Genomic DNA, 24,604 nt, shown 5'->3' on the forward strand with positions numbered 1-24,604 from the left:
CAGGCGACCCCAAGCCATACATACCTCTAAGGTTTCAAGCACAGCCCCGACAGCCCAGCTCCAGGTGGTGACTGTTGGTCGTGCTGAGTTGGCTTGCAGTGGTCATGGTGTGAAATCTTGTCTGGATGCAGTGGGAGCAGAGGCCACCACTGGAGCTGGCTGGGCTAGCATGGGACCCTCTGGGAGAAAAAGCCTAGCTCTCTTCTGAGAAGCTGCTATTGTCCCTCTGCTTCCTGCACAAGTGCCCCAGGAAGGTTTATGAAGGGTCTTATCAGATCAGGAACATTGGCCTAATCTGTGCTGCAGGGCTTTTCAAGGAATCCTTTTTCCCAGGTATTAGGGAAAAAAACATGAGCTGAGCAATGTGCAGGGGCTGAGCGAGCTGCAGTCTTTTGTGGGGGGAGAATGGACATCACTGGAGCTCTGTGTTTGGGGGGGGGGGGGGAAGATTGTCAAATCCTGTGGCACTGGTTCAGTTTTTTGCCCTGAAATTGGATGTTTCTTGACTGAGGCAAGCACTTGTTGCCTCTGTTTACACTGGCAAGCAGCACAGTGCTGTTAAAAGCTTCTGTAGAGCTATAGGGCTGGTGCTAATGACTTCGTATCTCCACCACATACATTTCAAGAAGGTTTACTTCAGACCAGCTTTCATCTGGTCTCCTGGGCTGGACATCCTTGGGACACTGGAGCGTTTCAGGTGTGCACCTCGGGCAGTCTTCCCATTCAGTTTGATCCAGGAGGAATCCAGTCTGCATGCTCCAGGACCACTCCACCAAGTGGGACAGAGCACTTTCAGTGGAAACTGGCAGGACACTTGCCTCAGAAGTGCTCTCCTGAACCAGTGCAAGCAGCTGTCAGGGATGGCTGGCTGCATGGGGAATTTGAGCTTCTAGACCGTACCTCATGCCATTCTCTGTTTGCCACTGACCAGATCAGGTTGAGGGTATTTGATGCTTTTTTACAGGACTACAGTGTAGGCAAGAGACAAGAAGGGCTTCATGCCTCTGAACGCTACTGCCTTCTCCCACCCTCCCTATTTCCTTCTCACTGGCATCCCGGGGCTGGAGAAGGAGCAGTTTTGGATTGCCTTCCCCTTCTGCATCATGTATGCCATTGCTGTGCTGGGAAACATCACCCTTCTCCTCATTATAAAGGCAGAGCCGAGCCTGCACAAGCCCGTACCTCTTCCTGGCTATGCTGGCCTTCACTGATCTGGTCCTATCAACATCCATGCTACCCAAAATGCTTGGCATCTTCTGGCTGGGCTCCGGGGAGATTGGGTTTCTCTCCTGCCTTGCTCAGTTGTTCTTCATCCATACCTTCTCATCAGTGGAGTCGGGCATGCTCATGGCCACGGCCTTGGATCGCTACATCGCTATTTGCTGCCCACTGCAGCACTCCAGCATCCTCTCTGTTCCAGTGGTGGTGGCCCTTGGGAGCCTGGTGCTGGTGCGTGGGGTCCTCCTGGTGAGTCCCTTCTGCTTCCTCCTCCACAGGATGTCCTTCTGCCAGCATCACGTCATCTCCCACTCCTACTGTGAGCACATGGCCGTGGTGAAGCTGGCATGTGGGGACACCAGAGTCAATGTCATTTATGGCCTCTTCGTGGCTTTCATAGTGACAGGAACTGACATGATCCTGATCTCTGTGTCCTACACCATGATCCTGCGGGTGGTAATGAGGCTATCATCCACAGAGGCACGACTGAAAGCCTTCAGCACCTGTGCATCCCATGTCTGTGTCATTCTTGCCTTTTATGTCCCTGCCCTCTTCACATTCCTCACCCACCGGTTTGGGCAGAGCATCCCACCCCGCATCCATATAATGGTGGCCAATCTCTACCTGCTAGTGCCCCCCATGCTAAACCCCATTGTTTATGGGGTGAGAACCAAGGAGCTCTGGGCCAGGGTGGTCCTCCTCTTCCAGCAAAAGGGAACCTGACCCATATGTATGTGCCTCAAACTGTGCTCATAATTTACTGATGATGCTGGTAAATTTAATGAGAGTTAACACTGTGACTATTTATTTGTTCAGGGAGGAACCCTTCCTCAATGCCTGGAGTTTAAGTAATGCATTCTTGCAGAAATCACTAGATTGTCTCTTCCGTTATTACTGTCCAGGAGGTTTCATCCATTTAGTGATGAAACTTGGCATAAAGACGTTCAGTCTGGCTTCTACACCACTGGGAGATGGAGAGCTCACCCCTCCCAGAAGTTAAACTCCTCACTGTTAGAATTCTTTCACTGTTAAAAAAATATCCTCTCATGATTAAAATATTTACACTGTAAGGCTGAGTATCTCCAAAAGATCTTCCTCCAGCAGCTTTCATTACATGAAGAGTGTTCCCTGGACTGTGTGATGGTATTTAAAAGACCTGTAGACATGGTGCTTAGGGACACGGTTTAGTGTTGGACTTGGCAATGCTATGTTTACAGTTGGACTCTATGATCTTAAAGGTCTTTTCCAACCTAAATGATTGTATGATTCTATGGGAAGGTGCTCAGGATGGAATGGTGACTGTCCTTGTAGAAGGAAATGGGTAGAATTCAATTTTAAGCATTAACCTTTTTTTTGTAAGGAAGGCAAAACCTACAATAATCCTATGCTAGAAAATTCTGAAAGTCCTATGTAAACGTAAACCCTTTCAAAAACATCAGAAATCCTCGCTGATGCAATTATTCCGAGTGACATATCACACAGAGATGGCTGCTAACAGGATTGCATTATACTAATGTAAGTCAACTATCCCGATAAACAGGCAAACATGTTTTAGAAAATCACTGCTCTATATACGAAAAAGGTAGGCAGCAGAATGAGGTGAAGGTCAGACGACCCAAACACAAGTTACAAAACTCAAGCTACAAAACTCAAGCATGTTACAGACTTTTGCTGTATTTTTAGTGCCACTGAAGAGCACTAATGGATGGAGAGGAGATCTCTGACCTGGCCTGGCATTTCTTCGAGCTCTCTATCTTCCTGAGCAGCCCTGACTATCATGGCCACCCACGAGGAGCCTTCGGCCTCTGCTATCTCTCCGTGAGCTGGATGCCAGTGGGGAAGCAGGAGAGGGGGCTCCAGGAAGAGAACATGCACTTCTGCTGAAGTGAAGCAGATGTTAGGCTGCAGACAAAATGGGAAATTAACATTTTTTGGCACCGTTTCAGTAGAATACTTAAATTTCATAGAATCATAGAATCATCAAATCATTTAGGTTGGAAAAGACCTTTAAGATCATCCAGTCCAACCATTAACCTACACTACTAAGTCTACTCTAAGCCAATCAAGGGTAGACTAGACTAAAACTTTCAACTCAGTTCATCCTTTTTCGTCAGATAAAACAGAAGTAGCTTTTCACGGACCATAGACGAGAGGCAGGGGAAGCCGAAGGAGGAGAGATACGACTGCAGTTTGTCAAAGAGCCTGTCTCAGAGCACCCGCTTCATAAAGCAGGGCTGCACCATTTCTTGTGGACTGATGCATACCCGCCACCACTCTGGTGAGGTAGAACCCCCATTTTTCTGCAAGCTCCACAAAAAATGTTGTTGTTTTCATTTTCATTAAGAACATGGGAGCCTGTCGTGGTTTAGCCCCAGGCAGCAGCTCAGCACCACGCAGCCGCTCGCTCACTCCCCCTGCCCCAATGGGATGGGGGAGAGAATCGGAGGAGTGAGAGTGAGAAACACTCCTGGGGTGAGATAAGAACAGCTTAATAATTGAAATAAAGTAAAATAGGAATGATAAGAATAACAATATAATAATAATTGTAATACTAATATACAAAGCAAGTGGTGCCCAATGCAATTGCTCACCACCCGCCGACCGATGCCCAGACAGTTCCCAGCAGCGATCGCTGCTCCCCGGCCAACCCCCCCAGTTTCTATACTGAGCATGACGCCGTATGGTATGGAATGGCCCTTGGGGCAGTTGGGATCAACTCTCCTGGCTGTGCCCCCTTCCAGTTTCTTGTGCCCCTGGCAGAGCATGGGAAGCTGAAAAGTCCTTGACTGGCACAAGCAGTGCTGAGCAACAACTAAACCATCAGTGTGTTAGCAACATTCTTCTCCTACTAAATCCAAACCACAGCACTATGCCTGCTACTGGGAAGAAAATTAACTCTATCCCAGCCGAAACCAGGACAGAGCCGCCCTCATGACCGATGTCTATCCATTCCACCACACTGCCTCCTCCAGTGGGAGGGGCCTTCTAAGAGATGCCTTTTTTAAGTAAGAAACGACAGGGGGGTTCGTTGCCTGTCAGATATGTGCAAAGGTGACTGTCTGACTCACATAGCTCCTTGTGACCTGTGAGATGTGTGCTACAAGATGTCACTGCCACATAATATCGAATACTCAGCACCAACAGCTTAGGCTCCTACTCTAGGATTACCTTCTCTGTAAATAAAGCTGGCTGTGACATCTGGATCACAGCACAGTATGGATGGGGTGGTTGCTGGGGTGGGATGGGGTCAGCCGTGCCCTCTAGTCAATGCTAACACTGCATGTGAGCTGCCTGGAGAAAGTGGTGGGAAAGTCAAGGAGGTCTGTACCCAAACCAGGGACACAAGCACACTTTCATGGGGAGGGGGTACAACTTTGGGGTGGTGCTTTGAAATCCAAAGGCACCAAATGGTCCCATTACTGAAAAAGCCGAAACCTGAATGTTTTGATGGGTAGCCCAGTGTTCTCAGGAGTTTCATTTCCTGACAATGGTGCCTGAGGCCACAGCTGCCAGGAAAGGGAGATCTTGCCACCATCGCACTCTCCTCTTGGTAGGTTCACATCTGTCCTTCTTGCCCCTACAGAGGGTCTCCCAGGAAAGTTTTCTCCTGTCTGATGTTTCCTTGTTGAAGCCAGAAGCCAACACCACATTCAAGTCCTGCTTTGACTTCACACCTACTTTCTAGGTGTCCTATTTAGCTCCTGGTGCTAACTAACCCAAGGTAATTCCACTGTAGCCTCCCACTTGACACTGGGTTTCACTCTTAATAGTATGTTTGCATCATCTCCTTTGAGATAGTGGATCAACAAAAAAAAAAAAAAAAGAAGCAGCAGAAGTATCCAGTGAGCCTGGGATTCCTGGGGGATTTTGTGGAGTGGCAATATAAAGATGTATTCACTGGCAGCCTGGAGGCAAGATGCTCAGGCAGCTCATATTTGGGCATTGCCCCATATTTAAGGCAAAGCGATCTGCTTTTTCTAGGCTGCTTTTCACATGTCACCTGTCAGATAACTTCAGACAGCTTCGACAGTGTTACTGTAGTTTTAGTGTCAAAGTGATTATTAGTTTTAAAGAGAGGATGCGTGCATAATGAAGAGCTTGTTACCCTCAGACCCTTTTCTTGTCAGGGGGCTGTATGCACCATTTATCTGACCAGGGTAGACATCAGGGTGAGACAAACTGCCTGCTGGCAATGCCTGTTTCCCCAGTGTGATTGGTGGGGTCCAGGCAACCAGCTGAGATGCTGATACCCACACAGCAGGCACCTGCACCCAGGTGAGGGGACAGTGACCTGTAAGGAAGGGCAACCCTTGCCTGTGTTACAGCTTGGCAAGGTGGGTAAATAGGACTGAAATCTTCTCCTCTCAGCATGCAGAAGTGGTTCATGTACACCACAGGGAGCTGCCAGAGCTCTCCTCCCTGCGAGAGGGTGATTTGGTTATTGTTTACTTCATTTCTACTGGAAAACAGCACTTGCATTTGTACATACATGAATATCCAAGTCCAGTCTTTCACTCTTGGGCAAGCAGATGTTCACAACACTGCTTTTTGGCAGCACGCTGGTGAATGCTTGTTGGCTGGATCCTGCAAAATGTTGCTGCACTATTTGGGTTCTCAGCTGTGCACAGCTCTTGAAGATGCAAAAACCACTTGGTGCAAAGGCACTTATATCAGCTCTTTGCTGCCAAGGTTATTTTTATGGAAGGAAAAGATCACCAAGTCTGATATTCATTCAGAGAAAGAAATAAAATAGAGGTGCAAAGAATAATTTTAAAAAAGAGATCTAAAATGAGGATGAAACTCACAGCCAGCAGAGAAGACGTGCTCTGCAGCACCCGCACAGAAGGGATATGGGAATCTCATTCATAAAGCACTGGAAGCCACACTCAGATATCCGGGTGTCCTGGTTTCAGCTGGGATAGAGTTAATTTTCTTCCCAGTAGCAGGCACAGTGCTGTGGTTTGGATTTAGTAGGAGAAGAATGTTGATAACACGCTGATGGTTTAGTTGTTGCTCAGTGCTGCTTATGCCAGTCAAGGTCTTTTCAGCTTCCCATGCTCTGCCAGGGGCACAAGAAGCTGGGAGGGGGCACAGCCAGGAGAGTTGATCCCAACTGCCCCAAGGGCCATTCCATACCATACGGCGTCATGGGCAGTATAGAAACTGGGGGGGTTGGCCGGGGAGCAGCGATCGCTGCTCGGGGACTGGCTGGGTATCGGTCGGCGGGTGGTGAGCAATCGCATTGGGCATCACTTGCTTTGGATATTGTTATTATCATTATTATTATATTGTTATTATTATTATTTTACTTTATTTTATTTCAATTATTAAACTGTTCTTATCTCAGCCCAGGAGTGTTTCTCACTCTTACTCCTCCGATTCTCTCCCCCATCCCATCGGGGCAGGGGGAGTGAGCAAGCGGTCGTGTGGTGCTGAGCTGCTGGCTGGGGCTGAACCCCGACACCGGGTGAGGGAGTTACCTGGCAATGTCAGAGCACAGTTCTAGGTACCTGCATGGTGCTCTTTCTCTTGCTTTTCTACAACACAAGGAAAAGCCAGAGCAAGGACCAGTGAACTCCCTCTGTGATGTCCAAGTCCAGCGGTGGGCTTTCTGTATGAGACACAAGTCTGCTTTCACCCTTCATCCAGGCTGCCACCTCTCAAGTCTTTTTGCCCTCTGGTGCAACACAGTCAATACAGTATCACATCTGTCAATCTAGTAGGCATCTGTCTGTGTCCTGGCATAGAGAAGTCCATAATTCGACCATCAACTAAGTACTCTGTCCCTCCATTTCCATAGTTTTTCTGACTTTTGGGAGCTGTAGTTCTCCATGCCAAGAACTGATCACAAAGGTAAAATGCCCTTTTGCTGTCTCAGCAAACTCAGAAGTCTGGATCCCATCACCGCAGTGAGAGACACATGAAGAAAGCTTTGCTTCATGGCATGATTACTCTTTTATGATTACTGTGAATTCATTTGTAGGATGAGTGGGATCTGCTGCTTGATCTTTGACAGGACGAAGATGCTGCACTAGGAGAATGAGCAACAGTAGCTTCCTTAGACTTTCTACCTTCCTTCTAACAGGAATCCCAGGACTGGAAAGTGGGAACTTGTGGCTTGCCATTCCTTTCTGCTGCATGTACGTTATTTCCATCCTGGGAAATAGTGCAATCCTCTTTGTCATCGAAGCAGAGCGCAGCCTCCATGAGTCCATGTACCTCTTCCTGCGCATGCTGGCTATTGCAGAGCTTGGTGTGTCTCTGTCTACACTCCCTACAGTGCTAAGTGTGCTGCTTTTTGATTCATGGGAGATCAGGTTTGTTGCCTGCTTCACCCAGATGTTCTTCATTCACTGCTTCTCCATCCTGGACTCTGGGGTGCTGTGGGCCATGGCCTTTGAGTGCTTCATGGCCATCTACAATCCCTTGCAGTATTCATCCATCCTGACCAACCCCAGGATAGATGTCATCGGGCTGGGGCTCACAGTGAGGACCATTAGTGTCTTGCTCCCCTTGCCGATACTTCTGAAGAAGCTGTCCTTCTGCAGGTCCCACATGCTGGCTCACTCCTGTTTGCATCCCAACTTACTCCAGCTGCCCTGTGCAGATATCAAGGTGAATAGCATGTATGGCTTATTTGTCATCCTGGCCACCTTTGGGCTAGACTTGCTGTCTATCATCCTGTCCTATGTCATGATCATTAAGACTGTGCTGAGTATCAGCAAGGAAGAGTATCTCAAGGCCCTGAACACCTGCATCTCTCATATCTGTGCTGTTTTGATTCATTATATCCCCATGATAGGCTTGTCCATGGTGTACAGGTTTGGGAAACCTGCCTCTCCTCTGATTCATGTCCTCATGGCCAATATCTACCTCCTTGCACACCCTGTGCTAAACCCCATTATTCACAGTATAAAAACTAAACAGATCTGCAAAGGGATACACAAACTTCTCACTCCAAGAAGGCGCTGATGTAGGACACAGGAGACCCAAGAGGTTTTGCATATGACAGAACAGCTGGTGAATACTAGTTTAGGTACTTTCTACTCCATCCTGTCATCCATTTGACTGCTGAGGATCCTGAACCTTTAAACTCCTCTTATGCAGTAGATGAAGTATACCCTGTTTCTAGGCCCACAGCATTTCCTTTGCTGTAAAAAGGAGTGTTGCAGTATTTACAGTCTTCTATACATTCCTGGTCAATAATGCAGGAGCTGTAACTGCCTGAGGTTCCTAAACTAATGGTCCTTCTTTTTAGACAAGGAGGACATAGCAATGGACGTGTGGAGGTAAGAGCCTCCCACCTTCACCATGGTACTGGGTCAGCTGGACCCAGAGCTCCTACCAGAACAAGGGAGTTGATCCTCCTGGCCAGCACTGCCTGGTCATGTATCTGCAGGGAAAATCTAATGCTTCCTGGATGTGCTCAGCCATCTAGCCTCCAGTGCATCAGCATGCACTGCAGCATAGCTCTGCATATGTGCAATAACTGTTTATTCAAGCTTTTTACACCTGCAGCCAGACTTGCTAAGAGTGTGAAGTGTCTAAAGACCTGGGCATATGGCAAAGCCCTCTTGTTCCAGCCAGGTGACGTTTCCAGCAGGAACAAGACCTATCCAAAAGCTGTGATTTGTGCTGCAGGATCTGAAAGTCACCATATGTTTCCCTTCCCAGGGACTGTAACCAGCCCACTCAACCCACTCTGTGGTGTTGCAGACTCACAGCAGCTGGGATGCTTCATCTGCTCTGCCTGGACCAGCCACTTAATGGCTCAATGCAGACCTCCGATGGAAACAGAGCCCATGCAATATCACTGCAGCAGCACCGGGCTCACGATACCATCAGGTCAAAACTGAACAGAATTACACGCAAAAAGGGTTTAGGCCAGATCCCCAGCTGGTGTGAGTGGGTCCAGCTCAGCCACTGCACTGCAGCTCCACCATCCTGTATTACAGCAACAGGAGAGCCAGCTCCCACCGGTGACCTCTGAAATGAGGTGCCTCCATGCGCACTGGATGTTTAAGCTCCTATCACCCAGGAGGAGATCTAATCAAGACAGAGCCTGGAGAAGAGTGGCTCAGATCACCCTAAAGCAGATAGTTGGTGTTGGTTTCACCCCAGAATATCCTGCCTGCTCCCCATACCTCCCTCTGCTTTGATTTCCGTTTATTCAAGTAGGGTTGCTTTGGCATAAGGTTAGAAAGCAGAGAGGCGAAGCAGTGCTATGCACTTAAAACAAAATCATTGGTAGCAGTGCTGGTTGCAGCCCTGCGGTGCACAAGGCTGTACATCAAAGGCCAGCACCTTCCTCACAGGTCTGCAGCATCCACCATCCCAGGAGGGGCTAAGAAGGGCCAAAATAAATCCTGCCTTCTTTTTTCCCTTACATAAAGCTGTCAGTACTGAGAACAGCCAAGGAACACTGGTATTTACTGAAGCCTAAATGGGTACATGAATACCCATGGGAAATTACAGAAAAATAATAAAAAATACCCTACATATTCCAAGTCAGACTGAGAACTGAATAGTCGTCAGTGCTTTACAGGTTACCTGGTAAGATTTTGCTGATGTGACCCAAACAACAGAAGCCACCTTCCTCAGGCTGAACCCCCTTCCTAGGGTTTCAGGGTTGAGCGCTGCGTTTGACAAACCTTCCTGGGTGTCCCTGTCTCTCATGGCAGCCCAGGAGAACTATCAACAGATGTAGTACATATACCTACCACCATGCAGCAAGAGTTTCTTCAAACTCCTTGCTTTGAGACCTGCTTCTGTGGGACTTGTGATCCAAATATCAGCTTGTCACATTCAGGTGTTACCAAGTCTCATGGTGGTTCTGTGTGTGTTGGGGCTGTGGTATACTCAAAAGCTTGTTACAGCAAAAGGAAGTACACCTTCTATGTGGAGCCAAGAATTTATTGTTATTGCAATTAAAGATTTAACAGTCTTACAAAATCACAGAATACAGCTGCTATGAGTCCAGTGGCTGACCTAGTGTCCTCTGCAAACTTTGAGAGTTCACTGTGCACTCCCTCATCCAGGTCACTGATGACAATGCAGAATAAAATGACTCCTAGCAGGGATTCCTTGGGGAGGCCACTGCTGACTCTTCTCTGGACTGAAAATAACCTACCCTTACTTTAACCAACTTCCCATCCCTAGAAGAGAGTTTCCTCCAATCCCCCTACAAAGTAATTTCATTAAAAGCATTTAGTCAAAGGCTTTGGGACATCCATGTGTGTTATGGCTACAGGATCCCTCCAGCTGGAGCTACTTTCACAGAAGTCCAGCAGACCGCCGCGGCAGGATTCCCCCTTGCAGCTTCCTGGCTGACTCTGCAAGTGCTTTATATGTGTTTACTCATATGCTTAATGACTTTATTCTTTATCACAGCCTCTACTGTCCTCCCAGCAATGGAAATCAAGCCCACTGGTCAGTAGGTCTCAGGAACCCCATGGAGCCCCTTTTGCAGGTGGAGCCGAAGGGCTGATCTGCCCTGCAGCACCATGACCATTTGCAGTAGTGATGCACCGTGCCCAGCAGCTCTGCAGCTTCACCTCTGAGCTCCTTCCAGACTCTCAGGTGAATGACACCTGGTCCTGGGAGTTTGTGATATTTAACTGATATTTCTTTGATGTAACCCTTTCTCCATATTTACTTTGAACTGATCAAGATCCTCTAATCCATTTGTTATGAAGACAGTGTTGGGTATAGAAATCTGATGCAAGGAATTCACTGAGCTTCTCTGCTGTGGCCTTATAACGCCTGAGTATGCTTCTCACCCCTGATCACCAAGTGGTCCACCTGTTTCCTAGCTGGATTCCTGCTTTTGATTCATTTAAAGAGCTTTCTGCTGACAGAGCATTCTTTGCAAGGTGCTCTTCCCATTAATTTTTCTCTTAGACTCCTGCTTATGTTCAACCTCCCACTTTTTATGGGCATTTCATGTAGGCAAGCTTCCCACTTCTCAGGGACTCCTGGTCTGATGGCCATGGCCAGGCCAGGCCAGCCTTTGACACAGGAGCCTGAGGAGGCCTTTACAAATGGTCTTGTTTTTCATGCTGTAGATGATGGGGTTCAACACAGGTGGGACAAAAAGTAGATGTTGGTCATGAGCACGTGGCTGAAGGGTGCATCATTCCTCCTGTACCAGTGTATAATGGACAGGCTGACCATGGGGACATAGAAGATGCAGCGCAGAAGTGAGACGTGCAAGTCTTGAGGGTTTTGGTCTGCTCTTCTCTGGAGGTGAGGCCTGCCATGGCCTTAATGATCACAGTGTAGGACAAGGTAATGAGCACTGAGTCTAGGGGGATGAACAGCACCAGGGTTAGGCCGTACAGGCTGAGGAGGGTGAGGTCTGTGCACACCAGCCATATCATGTCCTGGTGCAAGCAGCATGGGGGACCTACAAAACAGCAGTTGTGTGAACAGGCAGATGAATGGGAGCAGCAGCAGACCATCCCCAGCCCAATCTTTGTGATTCTGCCACTGGTGAGGATGGAGGAGTATCTCAGCAGGCAGCAGATGGCCATGTAGTGATCAAAGGCCATGGCCAGAAGCACCAAGCCCAGCTGCTGAGTTTGGACCATGGCTTGGCTCTTGGCAGATACAGTCCTGCTTGTCCTCCTGTCCTCCACCTGCACTGCTATCATTTAACCAACCCTTCAATGGAAGGAAAAGGGGAAAGGCTGCAGTTTTCTCCCTGCTTTGTGCCTGTGCAGCACCCAGCACTGTGGGACTGTGCTCCTTGACAAAGGTCCCCGGGAGCTACAGAAACAGCAGCAATTACCAAAATTTATCTCTCATCTGCTCTGACATCTGAGGGGACATGGTCACTCCTGCAAGTCTAAATTTGGCAAGACATTGGCAAATCTAGAACTTTATCGTTTCCCTTCACTTTGGAGATTATTTACTATTCTGATTGTTGTTGCCATTACTATAGTTTTTACTGATAGCCCATCAAGCTATTCAAGGTGACAGGTATTTCAGTTGATATTTGTGTTAGTAGTATACACAGCAACTATAATCCTTAGCAGGAATGTTGTTATTACAGCTAACAGTTATGGGTAAAATTAAGCAATGTGTACACGAACCCAGCTCTCATTTCTTCTACAGAACTGTCAACCAAGGGCTTCAAATCCACAGCCCACAGATACCTCAGGGAAATACAGTGTTATATGAAATATAAATCATAAAAGAAAAGCTATGCTTAAAGGGCTTAAGCTTTGAATACAGAGACAGTACCTTTTGGGGTTGTAAATAAAAAAAAAAAATAAAGTTTTAAAATGCTCCTCTAACTATGCTAATTATTTGCCTGGGTTGTCTGCTGCTCTTTTCAGGGACTGCAGTGCCTTGTGTGGAAGAAGTTAAGCGTTTCCAGCCCTCAGCATTCAAGGAATTCATGCTCCATCTGTCTATGTAAACAGGGAACATGGCATTGTTTAATTGGAAGCCATGTGGCTAAACTCATTAGTGTGCAATGAAAAGTGAATTAGTCTATTTCCAACTGCCCCACTTCTCAGACAAAGCTCCAGACATCTGTGCCTCCACTCTTTACTTCGCCAGCTAAATAATTAGCTTGATAAGTTAAATTAGCAGACAGCTTTCCAGGGTGCTCTAATTATCTTTAACATGAAGATACAGATTTAAGTATTTGAATCTGGGTGTACAGACCTGAATGTGTGCCTCATCCTCATCATCTGTAAATGTGCTTTGGATGTCTCACAAAAATAAAAAGATAGCTTAGTTCATTCTGTGCATCATCGACTGTTCTGGCCTGGGTAAATATTCATTAAACTGGGAAAAGTCTCATCCTCCATCCATGGGGCTGCCCCAGAGGCTGGGCGTCCTGCCCCCCCAGTGTCCCTCCACAAAGCTGTTCACCTCGGTTGCTCCAGCTTGAGGCTGAGGAAGGAATATTCCTCGCCTGCTCCTCCCATCCCTCTTTTATTTTTGTCCTTGTCGAGACACGTAAGCAATGTGTCTGCACACAGGGAAAAGATGAATTTCCACAGCCCAGCTGGGTGCTGTGCCATGGGGGAGGAGTGGGTGCCCTGGCTCCGGTGGATGCTCAGCTTCTGCCCAGGAGGATGAACACGGAGCCTGTAGACAGAGCGTAATCCTTGCTCATTTGATCATTTGACCTTGATCATCCGGTCATGCTTCATAGCACCGTCTGTCAGGCTCTCAGTGAGTAAGGACCAGAGGGACTGGTTCGCCATCTCCAGGTGTGCCATCTCCAAGTGTGCTCAGCACCAGCCACTTCAGAGACAGGAGCAAAACATCGCCCGTCAGCAGGTGGGGCATAATCTGTGTTTTGTGAAAGATCCCATGGAAAAACACAGTTCTTAAAACTTGACTTTGGGGCTTTGAATCCTGTCTGAAATATGCTGTTATAACACTGGATGTTACTCTCTACAGAAATGTCCACTCCATCCTCCAAATATCAGCAGTTGCATCCTTGCAGTGTCCCTGTGTTGCAGCAACAGCCACCTGGGCTGTGCAAAACACGGAGAGGAGACAGCATGGTGGGGAAGAAATAGGGATAGATGAGGAAGATGTATGTGGATAGATGGATAGATAAACAGGCAGCCAAGGGGTGTGCTGGCAATAGCTGCCTGGGTGGCGAGGGGATGGGTTTGGAGGGTGTACTGATTTTGGCTGGGATAGAGTTACTTTTCTTTCACAGTTAATTTTTTTCCACAGTAGCTCATGGATTTGTGACCAAAACAGTGTTGAGAAAGTACTGATGTTTTATTTATTTCTGAACAGTGCTTACCCAGCATCAAGGTCTCTTTTGTTTCTCACCCTGCCCCACCAGCAAGGAGGCTGGGGGTGCAGAAGGACTTGGGAAGGGACACAGCCAGGACCCCAACTGAAAAAAGGGATATTCCATACTACATGACATCGTGCTCAGCAATAAAAATGGGGGGGAGAGGGATGGAGGGGCATTCGCTGAACATCTGTGGGGTTAAGCCACAACAGAGGGAGATGGACGGATGGAGAGTGTGAAACAGCTGCAGGAATGCACAGTGATAGATAAACAAGCTTGCTGTGAGGCAAAGCTACTTTTTATCACAAAATCTGAATGGAAAATGACCCACTCAAAATTAAAACATCAACGATGAAGCAAGACTGGCATGGAATTGCATTGACCCTTCAGGTGCCCTTACCTCTGTTTGGCTGGAGTCCTTAGGCAGAAGATGCAGAGGGACAGGGAACTGCACTCCTGCCGGAGTGTTTCACATGCAGAGGAAGCTGTCTGGTTTTATAATGCCTGTGTGAAATCCCAGCAGCAATGACAGTCACCTGGGACCTGCTGCGGGGGGCTGAGGCCATGAAATGCAAACCAACTCACAGTCCAGGAAGGTGATGGTGCTCCATACCTGCAGCTGCTACCACCCTGCGCAAGGGTAAATGCTGCAACAGCAAACACGAGGATCATAAAAGTTTAGGAAATGCTGGTCAGAGCAGCAATGAAAAAAATTAGTTTTCACTAGTTTTTTATTCCCTTTTAAGACAGAATGGTGAATTTTTAAAATGTTGAATGTTGAACAAAGTCATTCATTGGCCCCAAGTGTAGGTGTTGGCTCCAGGGTGAAACTGCTGCTCTGCACTTGCCGACTAGACCTGAAGGTAAGATAGAGATGCAACTCCCTGGAAATACTGCTTAGATTTCATCACTGAATTTTGGCTAAAATAGAATGCATCTTTAGATCTTTGCACCCCTAGAAAAATACACACATCCCTGCAAAGCCTTTTAGTGCAAAAGTGGTGCCTCAGTCTTCTTTCTCTGTACGTTTGAGAAGATGTAAGTTCCTCCATGGCAAAACTTTGAGGAGAGAGGGCTTGGAAAGGGATGGAGAGAGGGAGGTGCAGTGCCCACAAGCTCAGCATGTACAAGCATGGGTGGAGGTTGAGCCTACTTTTTGGCCATGCAAAAGCGCTCTTACATACACATCATTTTTTCAAACATCAGCAGTGGAATGCCAGTAAACCCTTTTAAAGATACATACATTTTATTTTCCCCATGTTATAGATAGGTCAACTAAAACAAAGAGGCAAAAGAGAAAAAGCTAAGGCCAGGGCTAGTGTTTATGGAGTACTTTGCTGGAATATTGTCCCAGGGTACCAGTGGAAAACGATCCAGCGGTGATCAAGTACAGATCGTGCCTGACAACGCCTGCATTCCAGCTGCCTGCGTTTCAGCCCATGTACCTAAGCTCGTTATCTGGGACAGACTCAAACATGCAGAAAAGGCCAAGACAAATTGTCGTGACTTCCTTTCCCACTGAAAGGGGTTCCTTCTTGCTACTGTTGTCCAACACTGAAAACTTCATGTACATAAAATAAAAATTAATAAAGCAAACAGAAACTTCCCAAATAAAACTGTCCCAAAGTGAAGCACTCCCCTCCATGGAAGGAGGTTCTTCCCTGGAAGAAGATGTAGGACAGAGAGAGGGCAAAGCAGGAACAATAGCAGTTTGTTTGATTGTTTGAGACACGACCAGGCAGCACATAGCCAGTACGTGCTGAAAGTGGGAGGAGCGCCGAGTAGGGCAGGGTGAGCATATTTGCAAAAAGTCCCCGTCCAAGCAGGTGCTTTCCAGCTCTCGTGGCAGCGGTGGTCTGTGCAGCTCTGAGTGCTGCTGTAGAAATAAAGGCAAAGCTCTGGAGCGTGTCACGGTGATTTGCTCCACATCTGTCCCTGCAGATTCAACCTGGAGGACCACCACAGCCACCCATGGCCAAAGGGCTGCTGTGGCCAGAGGGGCACATGGCTGAGCCCCAAACCATGGCAGGCTTTGGGCAAGTGTCCTGCTTTCGGCTGGGATAGAGTTAATTTTCTTCCTAGTAGCAGGCACAGTGCTGTGTTTTGGATTTAGGATGAGAATGATGCTGACAACACACTGATGTTTTAGTTGTTGCTGAGCAGTGCTGACACCAGGCAAGGACTTTTCAGCTTCCCATGCCCTGCCAGTGAGAAGCTGGGAGGGGGCAGCGCCAGGACAGCTGACCCAAACTGACCAAGGGATATTCCATACCATATGGTGTCATGCTCAGTATATATATATATATAAACTGGGGGTTGAAACTGAGGGGAGTTGGCCGGGGGGAAGCAATCACTGCTCAGGGACTGGCTGGGTATCGGTTGGTGGGTGGTGAGCAATTGCATTGTGCATCACTTATGTTGTATATTCTTTATTATTATTATTATTATTATTATTATTATTATTATTATTATTATTATTATTATTATTATTATTTTCCCTTCCTTTTCTGTCCTATTAAAGTGTCTTTACCTCAACCCACAAATTTTACTCTTTTTTCCACGATTCTCTCCCCCATCCCACTGGGTGGGGGGGAGGGAGGGAGTGACGGCTGTGTGGTGTTTAGCTGCCTGCCAGGTTAAACCACAACAGCAAGCTTAATCACGACTCTGCAGCCCTGCAGTGAAGCTGGGTAGTCTCCAGAAGATGATTCTCCCATACAAATGGGAGATCTGTCAGGTAACAGGAGAGAATATGCCCTGTGGTGAGGTGGTGCTCTGCTTCCTGGGGACGAGCGTGCCCTCCCTGTCATTCACACATCTCTGCTGTATGGACAAAGGCAATGCTCCTCCAGCCTCTGTCAGCCACTGCGGTTTGAGAGCATGGGTTTATCTAAATCACATTATCTACCATGGTGTTTGTTACTGCATAGTGAATATGTGGGTCTCTAGCGCAGGAATTCTTTATTTCTGTGGGGTGGAGCACGTGGACCTGTCTGCACAGCAGCGGTTATCTAGCCTGGGCAAAAAAAGGGTGACATGATAAAAGGCTGCCAACAAAAACAAACAGACAAACAAGAATAATTTGGTTTCTGAGTTCACTTTGTGCCAGACAGTGAGAACTCCTGCACTTCTGGACAGATGAGTTGCTGGGATATCAAAGAGAAACTCCTCATCATCTGACAAACATTATCCCTGCCACTTCTGGTTTGGGATGGAAAATGAGCATGTATCTAGTCCGCACGTGTCTGGTTCTCTTATTGAAGATAATTTGGGCTGGAAGGGCACTAAGCAGAGGTGGGAGGAGGGAAGGGGGTGGAAAAAAGGAAAGATGAGGCAGATCAGCTATGATAAGTCACTCTGGGTTTTCAAACCTTCATTTCTCCAAAGTTACCCAGGGGGATGGATCAAAAATCTCTTAACATCCAAACGATATTTCTCAAGGTTTTTTTTTGCAGCAGTACTCCTGTTGCCATGACATCAGATTTTGCTAGTGACATAGGAAAAAAGTTGTAGTCCTGTTCCCAGCCAGTCCTTGCACAATGTGGCTCATGGAAAACAGCCAGCAGAGCTGGCCCCATCCCTCCAGTCTCACCCGTGGGATTGCTCATGGCCCTATAGATTAAGCCCTCTCCTGCGGGCCAGGCCAGCTGAAAAAGATCCCCCTTGTTTCACAGGCAGATAGATTTTCTGTCCAAAAACCTCCGTAACGTAATGCGCAGTGTAAAAAAACTACCAGAAATGGTTGCTGCAGGAGCACAGAGCCATTAGGTAGCTTAGGTATTTCCATACTGTTTCCTGGAGAAAACACCACCTTTATTTACTTCTCAAAAGCAATAAAGCACCTTTTGCAAAATCAGAACAAGTACATTACCATTCATCCTCATTTCAAGTGGAAAAATACAACAAACTTATCACATGGATGGCTGAATTTTGTTTTGATTATATTCCAGTCCCACCAGCTGTAAGACCTGTCTTCCGAAACGCTCTATTATGCTGATGCTCCTGACAGAGAATTCCCTCTAAAGGCATAAAATCGTACTTTACCCTATATATAACCCCAGCAGGGGCAGCACAGAGTCAGTTAAAGAGTATTTTTGGCTTATGCTGTGAAGTGAAGAGAACAGGGGTTTTTTTTGTGCTCCTGTTATTTTGGTAAGTGTGGGGATCAGGACAGATAAAATCTCATAAAATATCAGGTATAATTATACCTGATAGTCCTCTGGTTAGCCCGCTCCTTAGACTGACATTAAACTTTGAATAAGAATTCCTTACAAGGCTCTGGGGTTTGATTAATTAATTCTATTTTTAAGCAGGAGTTTTTAAGGTTCCATTTCCAGGCAATATGCCACAGCAGTTAACAAGAGGGTTTCACTGTAGAGAAAACATGAATGCTTCTCTCATAAGCACAAAATGCACCACCACATTTTTCATTGCACAGACTCCGTTAATTATCCTAGCAGAGATATTAGACTAATTATTTTTCTTAACACCTGTAAAAACTGCAAATAATGTCTATTATGAGATAAAGAAGAAGTTTTATCCTCCATCCCACCATTTGCAAACCATTTTTGTGGTGGGTCTGCAGGAGGGTAGGCTCCAGGAGGAGAGGTGACGTCTCCCAGTGGCTGAGGAAGAGCAGGTATCGCAACCACAGATCACAACTGTTTTCTGATTTATAAAGTTTAACAGCAGTTCTTAATGTCTTTTCCTACCAATTTGCACAAGAAGCAATCCTCCTCTCATGAAATATGTTCAGTTATTAGTCTGTGCTGTTGTCGTGGAAATTCCCTTCCTTTCTTTCCAAAGCAACACAGTGTGCTCATTCATCAAAGGTCTGCAGTGCTGTCTCAGGTTTGAGAGAAGCTGCTGTGAAAGAGGAGAACAATCCATCAACCTGCTAGTGTGAGCTTCCCATCATTTCACGGCTGCATGATGCAATTCGTAGGGATTCAGGAGTTTTCTATCATTTCTAAACTAGACCTGAACCAAATCTGGGCTGCACAGATTGCAATTCCTAAGAAGTGAGAGGACGCCAAGAGCACCTCATGGGGGTGAGAACTGGACCAGCCTCATGATCACAGGCTTTCTGCTAACCATGCTCCCCAGGTGTGAAGGACATTTTACCTCAGATTTCCACCTCAATTTGTTCTGTTTATGTCACTAAGAGCATTGGAAATTATGCTATTCTGTACACTAGAAAAGCAGACCAAAGCCTCCACCAGCCCTCCATCATGTCCTCTCTGTGCTGGCCCTCACTGACCGTGGGCTCTCCACCATGCCAGGGGGGCTGCAGTCCTTGCTCATGGTGATTAGCTTGTACCCCCCGTGTGTCTCAGCTCTTCCTTATCTACTCCCTCACCTTCCTGGAGTCAGCGGTGGTTTTTGCCATGCCCCTTGACAGGCTGATGGCTCTCTGCCCCCCATGGAGATGCATGACCATGCCAACAGGCATGAGGAAAGCCACAATAGGGCTGACACACCCACAGAGGAGGATAGTCCTGATCATACCCTGGTTCTACATCTCCTCGGGCTGCCTGGTAGCTGGGGAGCACCTTGCCCCATCCTCTTTGCCTCCATCCCACTGGGCTGTCCTCCAGAGAGATGGCGTTCAACAGCAGCTATGTCCCAGACCTCATTTTCTTCACCATGGGCTCAGATCTCCTCTTCATTTTGTTGTCCTCCATCGTGGTCTTCATGACACCTCTCAGCATTGCCTCCAAGGACAAGGGTCTGAAGGTTGTGTGGTCTCAAGTCTTCTTCGTCCCAGAACTTGCCTAGCCCATCCTGCACAGATTTGGGAAAGAGGCACCCCCATCTTCCACACTGCGATGGGCAACATCTACACCCTCCTCCCACCACTCTTCAATCCTGTCTTTTACAGCCTCCAAACAAAGCAGATTGTTGTGGTTTAGCCCCAGCCAGCAGCTCAGCACCACGCAGCCGCTCGCTCACTCCCGCTACCCCGATGGGATGGGGGAGAAAATCGGAGGAGTAAGAGTGAGAAACACTCCTAGGGTGAGATAAGAACAGTTTAATAATTGAAATAAAATAAAATAGTAGTAGTAATAACAACAATAATATAATACTAATAGTAATAATAATGTACAAAGCAAGTGATGCCCAATGCAATTGCTCACCACCCGCCGACCCATGCCCAGACAGTCCCCGAGCAGCGATCGCTCCCCACGGCCAACCCCCCCAGTTTCTATACTGCCCATGACGCCGTATGGTATGGAATGGCCCTTTGGGCAGCTGGGGGCAGCTGTCCTGGCTCTGCCCCCTCCCAGCTTCTTGTGCCCCTGGCAGAGCCTGGGAAGCTGAAAAATCCTTGACTAGCATAAGCACTGCTTAGCAACAACTAAACCATCAGTGTGTTATCAGCATTCTTCTCCTACTAAATCCAAAACACAGCACTATGCCTGCTACTAGGAAGAAAATTAAACTATCCCAGCCGAAACCAGGACAAGATTTATAAAGGTACCTTCAACTTGTTTCTTTATGGACTCCTTCAAAACAAGCCATAGGTGAGAAAAGCAAGCAAACATCTTGCAGACTCAGAGTGCAGAACCACAGGATAATTTTGGTGGGAAGGGCGCTCCAGGGGTCTCCAGTCTGATGCCCTGCCTGAAGCAGGGTCAGTATGTGGGCTGTGCTGCTGTTGGCTGCATAGTGCTTCCAGGGTTCGCTGTACAAAATCCTGCAGTTTTAGCATATGGGAGAAGCTTGCTGAACCCAGGTGAAATGAGCGCATGTTTTGAAAGATTATGACCCAAAGCAACCGTGTCCTCCCTGATAACTCCAGAAACCTCTAACATAGCCAGGACTCTGCTGCGCCAGATGCTGTAAACAGCACTGCTTGTCAGCCCCCTTGTGCAAGGGGTCTCCAGTCTTGGTTTAAGACAAGATTTAAGAGTAAGATAAAGACAGTCTGTCCTGGTTTCAGCTGCGATAGAGTTAATTTTCTTCCCAGTAGCAGGCACAGTGCTGTGGTTTGGATTTAGTAGAAGAATGCTGATAACACGCTGATGTTTTTAGTTGTTGCTCAGTACTGCTTATGCCAGTCAAGGACTTTTCAGCTTCCCATGCTCTGCCAGGGGCACAAGAAACTGGGAGGGGGCACAGCCAGAACAGTTGATCCCAACTGCCCCAAGGGCCATTCCATACCATATGATGTCATGCTCAGTATAGAAACTGGGTGGGGTTGGCCGGGGAGCAGCGATTGCTGCTCGGGAACTGGCTGGGTATCGGTCGGCAGGTGGTGAGCAATTGCATTGGGCATCACTTGCTTTGTACATTATTATTACTATTATTATTATATTATTGTTGTTATTACTACTACTATTTTACTTTATTTCAATTATTAAGCTGTTCTTATCTCAACCCAGGAGTGTTTCTCACTCCTCCGATTCTCTCCCCCATCCCATCGGGGCAGGGGGAGTGAGCGAGCGGCTGCGTGGTGCTGAGTTGCTGGCTGGGGCTAAACCACGACACAGTCCTGACCATTTTTCTGTTTATTCCTGCTTTGTATAATAAAATAGCCAAAAAAATTTGAACTTGTCACCTTTATGCCAGTGAATGAATAACCAGTCCTGACCCACAGCCTCGCTCCATGCACCATGAAGGCCCCTCGGATGGCAGAAGGAAGGCCAGGCACAGCAAAGCCCAGATACCAGTTAGCGTGGTGGGTTTTGTTTGCCAGGTGATGTTGGGAACTGAATGCCCTTGGTCTGGAGAGTTTTTGGGACTGTGGGTGCCTGGGGATGAGGGTCTTCTCTCTGCATCAGCATGACAAATCCCCCTTGGGGAAGCAGTATCTCCTGTTAGGCAGCTGATAGAGCTAGAAGAAGTGGACATCTGAAACTCCCAAGAGTCAGAGTTCATAGAATCAGAGAATGCTTTGGGTTGGAAGGGACCTTTAGAGGCCATCCAGCCCAACCCCCTGCAGTGAGCAGGGACAGCTTTAACCAGAGCAGGGTGCTCAGAGCCCCGTCCAACCTGGCCTGGGATGGTTCCAGGGATGGGGCCTCCACTGCTTCTCTGGGCAACCCGTTCCAGTGCTTGACCACCTTCATTGTAAAAAATTTCTTCCTTATATCTATCTAGTCTAAATCTATTCTTCTTTAGTTTAAAACCATTACTCCTTGTCCTGTCACAACAGGCCTTGCTAAAAAAGAGTTCAAAGGTTTTCTCCTGCATCAGCTGCTCTAAAAGGAGATCGTGCATCCCCAACCCTAGAGCAGGGCAAGGCAGGTGCCAGCTCCCCCGAGCAGCAGCGGCTTGGCTGGGAAGTCTGTGCTCTAGATAGTGCTGGCTTCACCTTATTTCACATTAACGTAGAGCTGGAAGAACAGATGTGGATTCTTTGCAATCACCCATTACTCCTATGACCCTCTGTGAAATGCTCCCAGGTGTCAGGGCCCTTCGCAGGAGTTTTCTCTTCACAGACCCCCATGCATGCACTGGCAGGGAGCGCACATGAGAGAGCACTGCAGAGTTAAGGAAACTCTGTCTGCAACAGCCCTTAGAAATGAGAAATACACCCACGCGCGGATGGCATTGCATTCGACAGCACAAGATCCCCTGGCCTCCCGCCTTCCCCAGCACAGAGAGAGGGAGTCTGCAGACATAGTGCTGGGAGGCATTTATTTGGTGGTTACAGCCTGTCAGTACCCAAGGGGCATCTCCTTGTGCTCAGAGGTGCTTGTGGCAGAGCAGGGACTCGTCCTCGCACGGCCGGTGCCGGGATGCTCAGTGGTACTTGCGGGCCAGAGCGTGAGCCACGACACTGACCAGCTTTTGCCAGGCAAACTGGCAAGAAGGGGTGAAATCCCTGGTGAAGTGGGAAGCCAGGACAATGACTAGGATGTCTCCAAGGAGCTGGAGGAGAAAGAGAAAAACAAACATGTTTAGTGCTGCTTGAACCTCTGTGCCGCAGCAGATCATGGAGCAGGGACTGGACATCCCCGAGCTGGGGCTGACCTGTTGGACCCACAACCTCTCGAAGAAGGCTCTGCGCTCTTGCTGCACACAATTCCACCAACCCCACCCTGCCCTGCCGTGGCTTTAACTCTAAACAGACATGCAAGCTCTCTGTCTCCTTGGTTTTCCTGCTGCAGACTTCCTTCCCGTCCCTCCCAGGCACCACCCTGCAAGCCATAGGCTGCATTTCCTTTCTCCTGACTTCTCCCTGGGGCTGAATTCCCCTCATGAAAGGATTCTCACGTGCTGCACACTCCTCCTCTTCCTCCTCAGCCCTCCTGCCTCATCAGAGTGGCCGTTGGGCTGCAGGGCTTGTTACAGGGACTGGCTCACTCCTTGTTCCCTGGGACTGCTACAGCAAAATCCTCAGTCTGCATAGAAAGCTCTGTGGTTTGGGAAAACACTATTTACTTCATTCTTAAAAAAAATTAAAAAAAAAAAAAAAGAACCAAAGAAAAACATTGAAACTATTGCCCCCACTTTTGGGATGCTAAAGCAATTTGACCTGAGACCCACCCTGCAAAAAGATGGGTTGGGTTTTTGGTTTGTGTTTTGGTTTTTTTTTTTTTTCCTTTTGCTCTTTAGATGTAAATGAAGAAAATTATCGATTTTTATTTAAAAGTGTTGGAGGAGGAGGGAGTGTCCCATCTAGACAGGCAGCCCATGCTGGACAAGGCAGAAACCTGCTCTGTGGTTTTCGAGCACACTAGCTGCTTATCTTGCTATAGGACCTATGATTTCCTTAAATGCTCTCCTTAGCTTCCCTCTGCCTCTGACTCCTCCAGCCCGTGCTGCACCTTCCCCTGGGTTTGTTTCTTTTGTCTCCAGTCAGATCTCCTTCAGGTAACAACGTCCCAATACCTTCTCCTCCCCATTGCCGTGCTGGTACTAAAAATGGGACTTTTTGGTGTGAAAGTCATCCAGACTCTTGCAAACAGTCCTGCACAAGCTATCATCTCGCCTGGGCACTACGCAGGGACTCTGCCTCCACCAGCCAAAGAAAGTACCTCTAGACAGCATTGTTGGAGGCCATAGCCCCAGTTTCAAAGTAAAATCTGACTTTCCCCACATGACAGAGGGAAGGGGCTGGGACTGCAAACATGGCTCACCCTGAAGTTCTCAGGGTCCACATGCAGCTTCTCGCAGTGCAGCTCAGACAGCTTGGAGTAGGTTGACTTAATGTTGTCCAGGTTCTTGACAGCTTCCCCGAAGGAGGTGAGCACTTTCTTGCCGTGGGCACGGACCTTGGGGTTGCCAATGATGGCGGTGGGGCTGGAGAGGTTCCCGAAAGAAGAGAAGAACCTCTGGGTCCAGGGGTAGACAATCAGCAGCCTGGGGAGAGGTGGAGGGCACAAGCAGACACAGACATGTTAATGCTCCCAAATGCAGTTGCCACAGTTTCTCTATCCAGGGTGCAGCTGAGCAGATGCCCAGGAGCTGGACCTACCTGGCCAGAGCCTCGGCACCGCATTCCTCCACATTGACCTTGCTCCAGAGGCTGGTGATGAGCTGCTTCTCTTCAGCTGACCAGTGCACCATGGTGGCAGGCGGCTTTGCTCAGAGTTGCAGGAGGACACAGACCCCGTAGCTGAGCCACAGACCCCACGAAGGCTTTTATCCACTGACAGCAGCTCC

At 47.9% G+C, this 24,604-nt stretch overlaps 4 protein-coding genes across 4 annotated transcripts in view; 2 read left to right on the forward strand and 2 right to left on the reverse strand.

Moving 5' to 3' along the window:
• Positions 1–11,807, reverse strand: part of LOC104035215 (olfactory receptor 51E2) — a 36,288-nt gene extending 24,481 nt beyond the window's left edge. The window contains exons 1-3 of the mRNA XM_075722495.1: positions 11,676–11,807; positions 4,287–4,301; positions 4,078–4,113 (exon numbers count right to left, since the gene is read on the reverse strand). Of these exons, the coding sequence (XP_075578610.1) occupies positions 4,078–4,113; positions 4,287–4,301; positions 11,676–11,807 (183 nt within the window). The remainder of the gene's footprint in view (positions 1–4,077; positions 4,114–4,286; positions 4,302–11,675) is intronic.
• LOC104025163 (olfactory receptor 52R1-like) lies at positions 951–1,941 on the forward strand. The gene is given in 2 exon segments (XM_009478583.2): positions 951–1,177; positions 1,179–1,941. Coding segments are annotated over 2 exon segments (990 nt in total).
• Positions 7,258–8,190, forward strand: LOC104033430 (olfactory receptor 51G2). The gene has a single exon (XM_009486075.2). The coding sequence runs from the start codon at positions 7,258–7,260 to the stop codon at positions 8,188–8,190; it is 933 nt and encodes a 310-aa protein (XP_009484350.2).
• Positions 11,808–22,723: 10,916 nt separating the features above from the next.
• On the reverse strand, positions 22,724–24,523 carry LOC104037988 (hemoglobin subunit epsilon). Its single transcript, XM_009492219.2, has 3 exons — positions 24,417–24,523; positions 24,079–24,301; positions 22,724–22,867 (listed from the first exon to the last, which is right to left on the reverse strand). Exons 1-3 carry the CDS (start codon positions 24,506–24,508, stop codon positions 22,739–22,741), a joined length of 444 nt encoding a protein of 147 aa, XP_009490494.1. The 5' UTR covers positions 24,509–24,523; the 3' UTR covers positions 22,724–22,738.
• Positions 24,524–24,604: the final 81 nt, after the last annotated feature.

This window comes from Pelecanus crispus, chromosome 1, assembly GCF_030463565.1.
Source record: "Pelecanus crispus isolate bPelCri1 chromosome 1, bPelCri1.pri, whole genome shotgun sequence".
Lineage (NCBI taxonomy): Eukaryota > Metazoa > Chordata > Aves > Pelecaniformes > Pelecanidae > Pelecanus > Pelecanus crispus.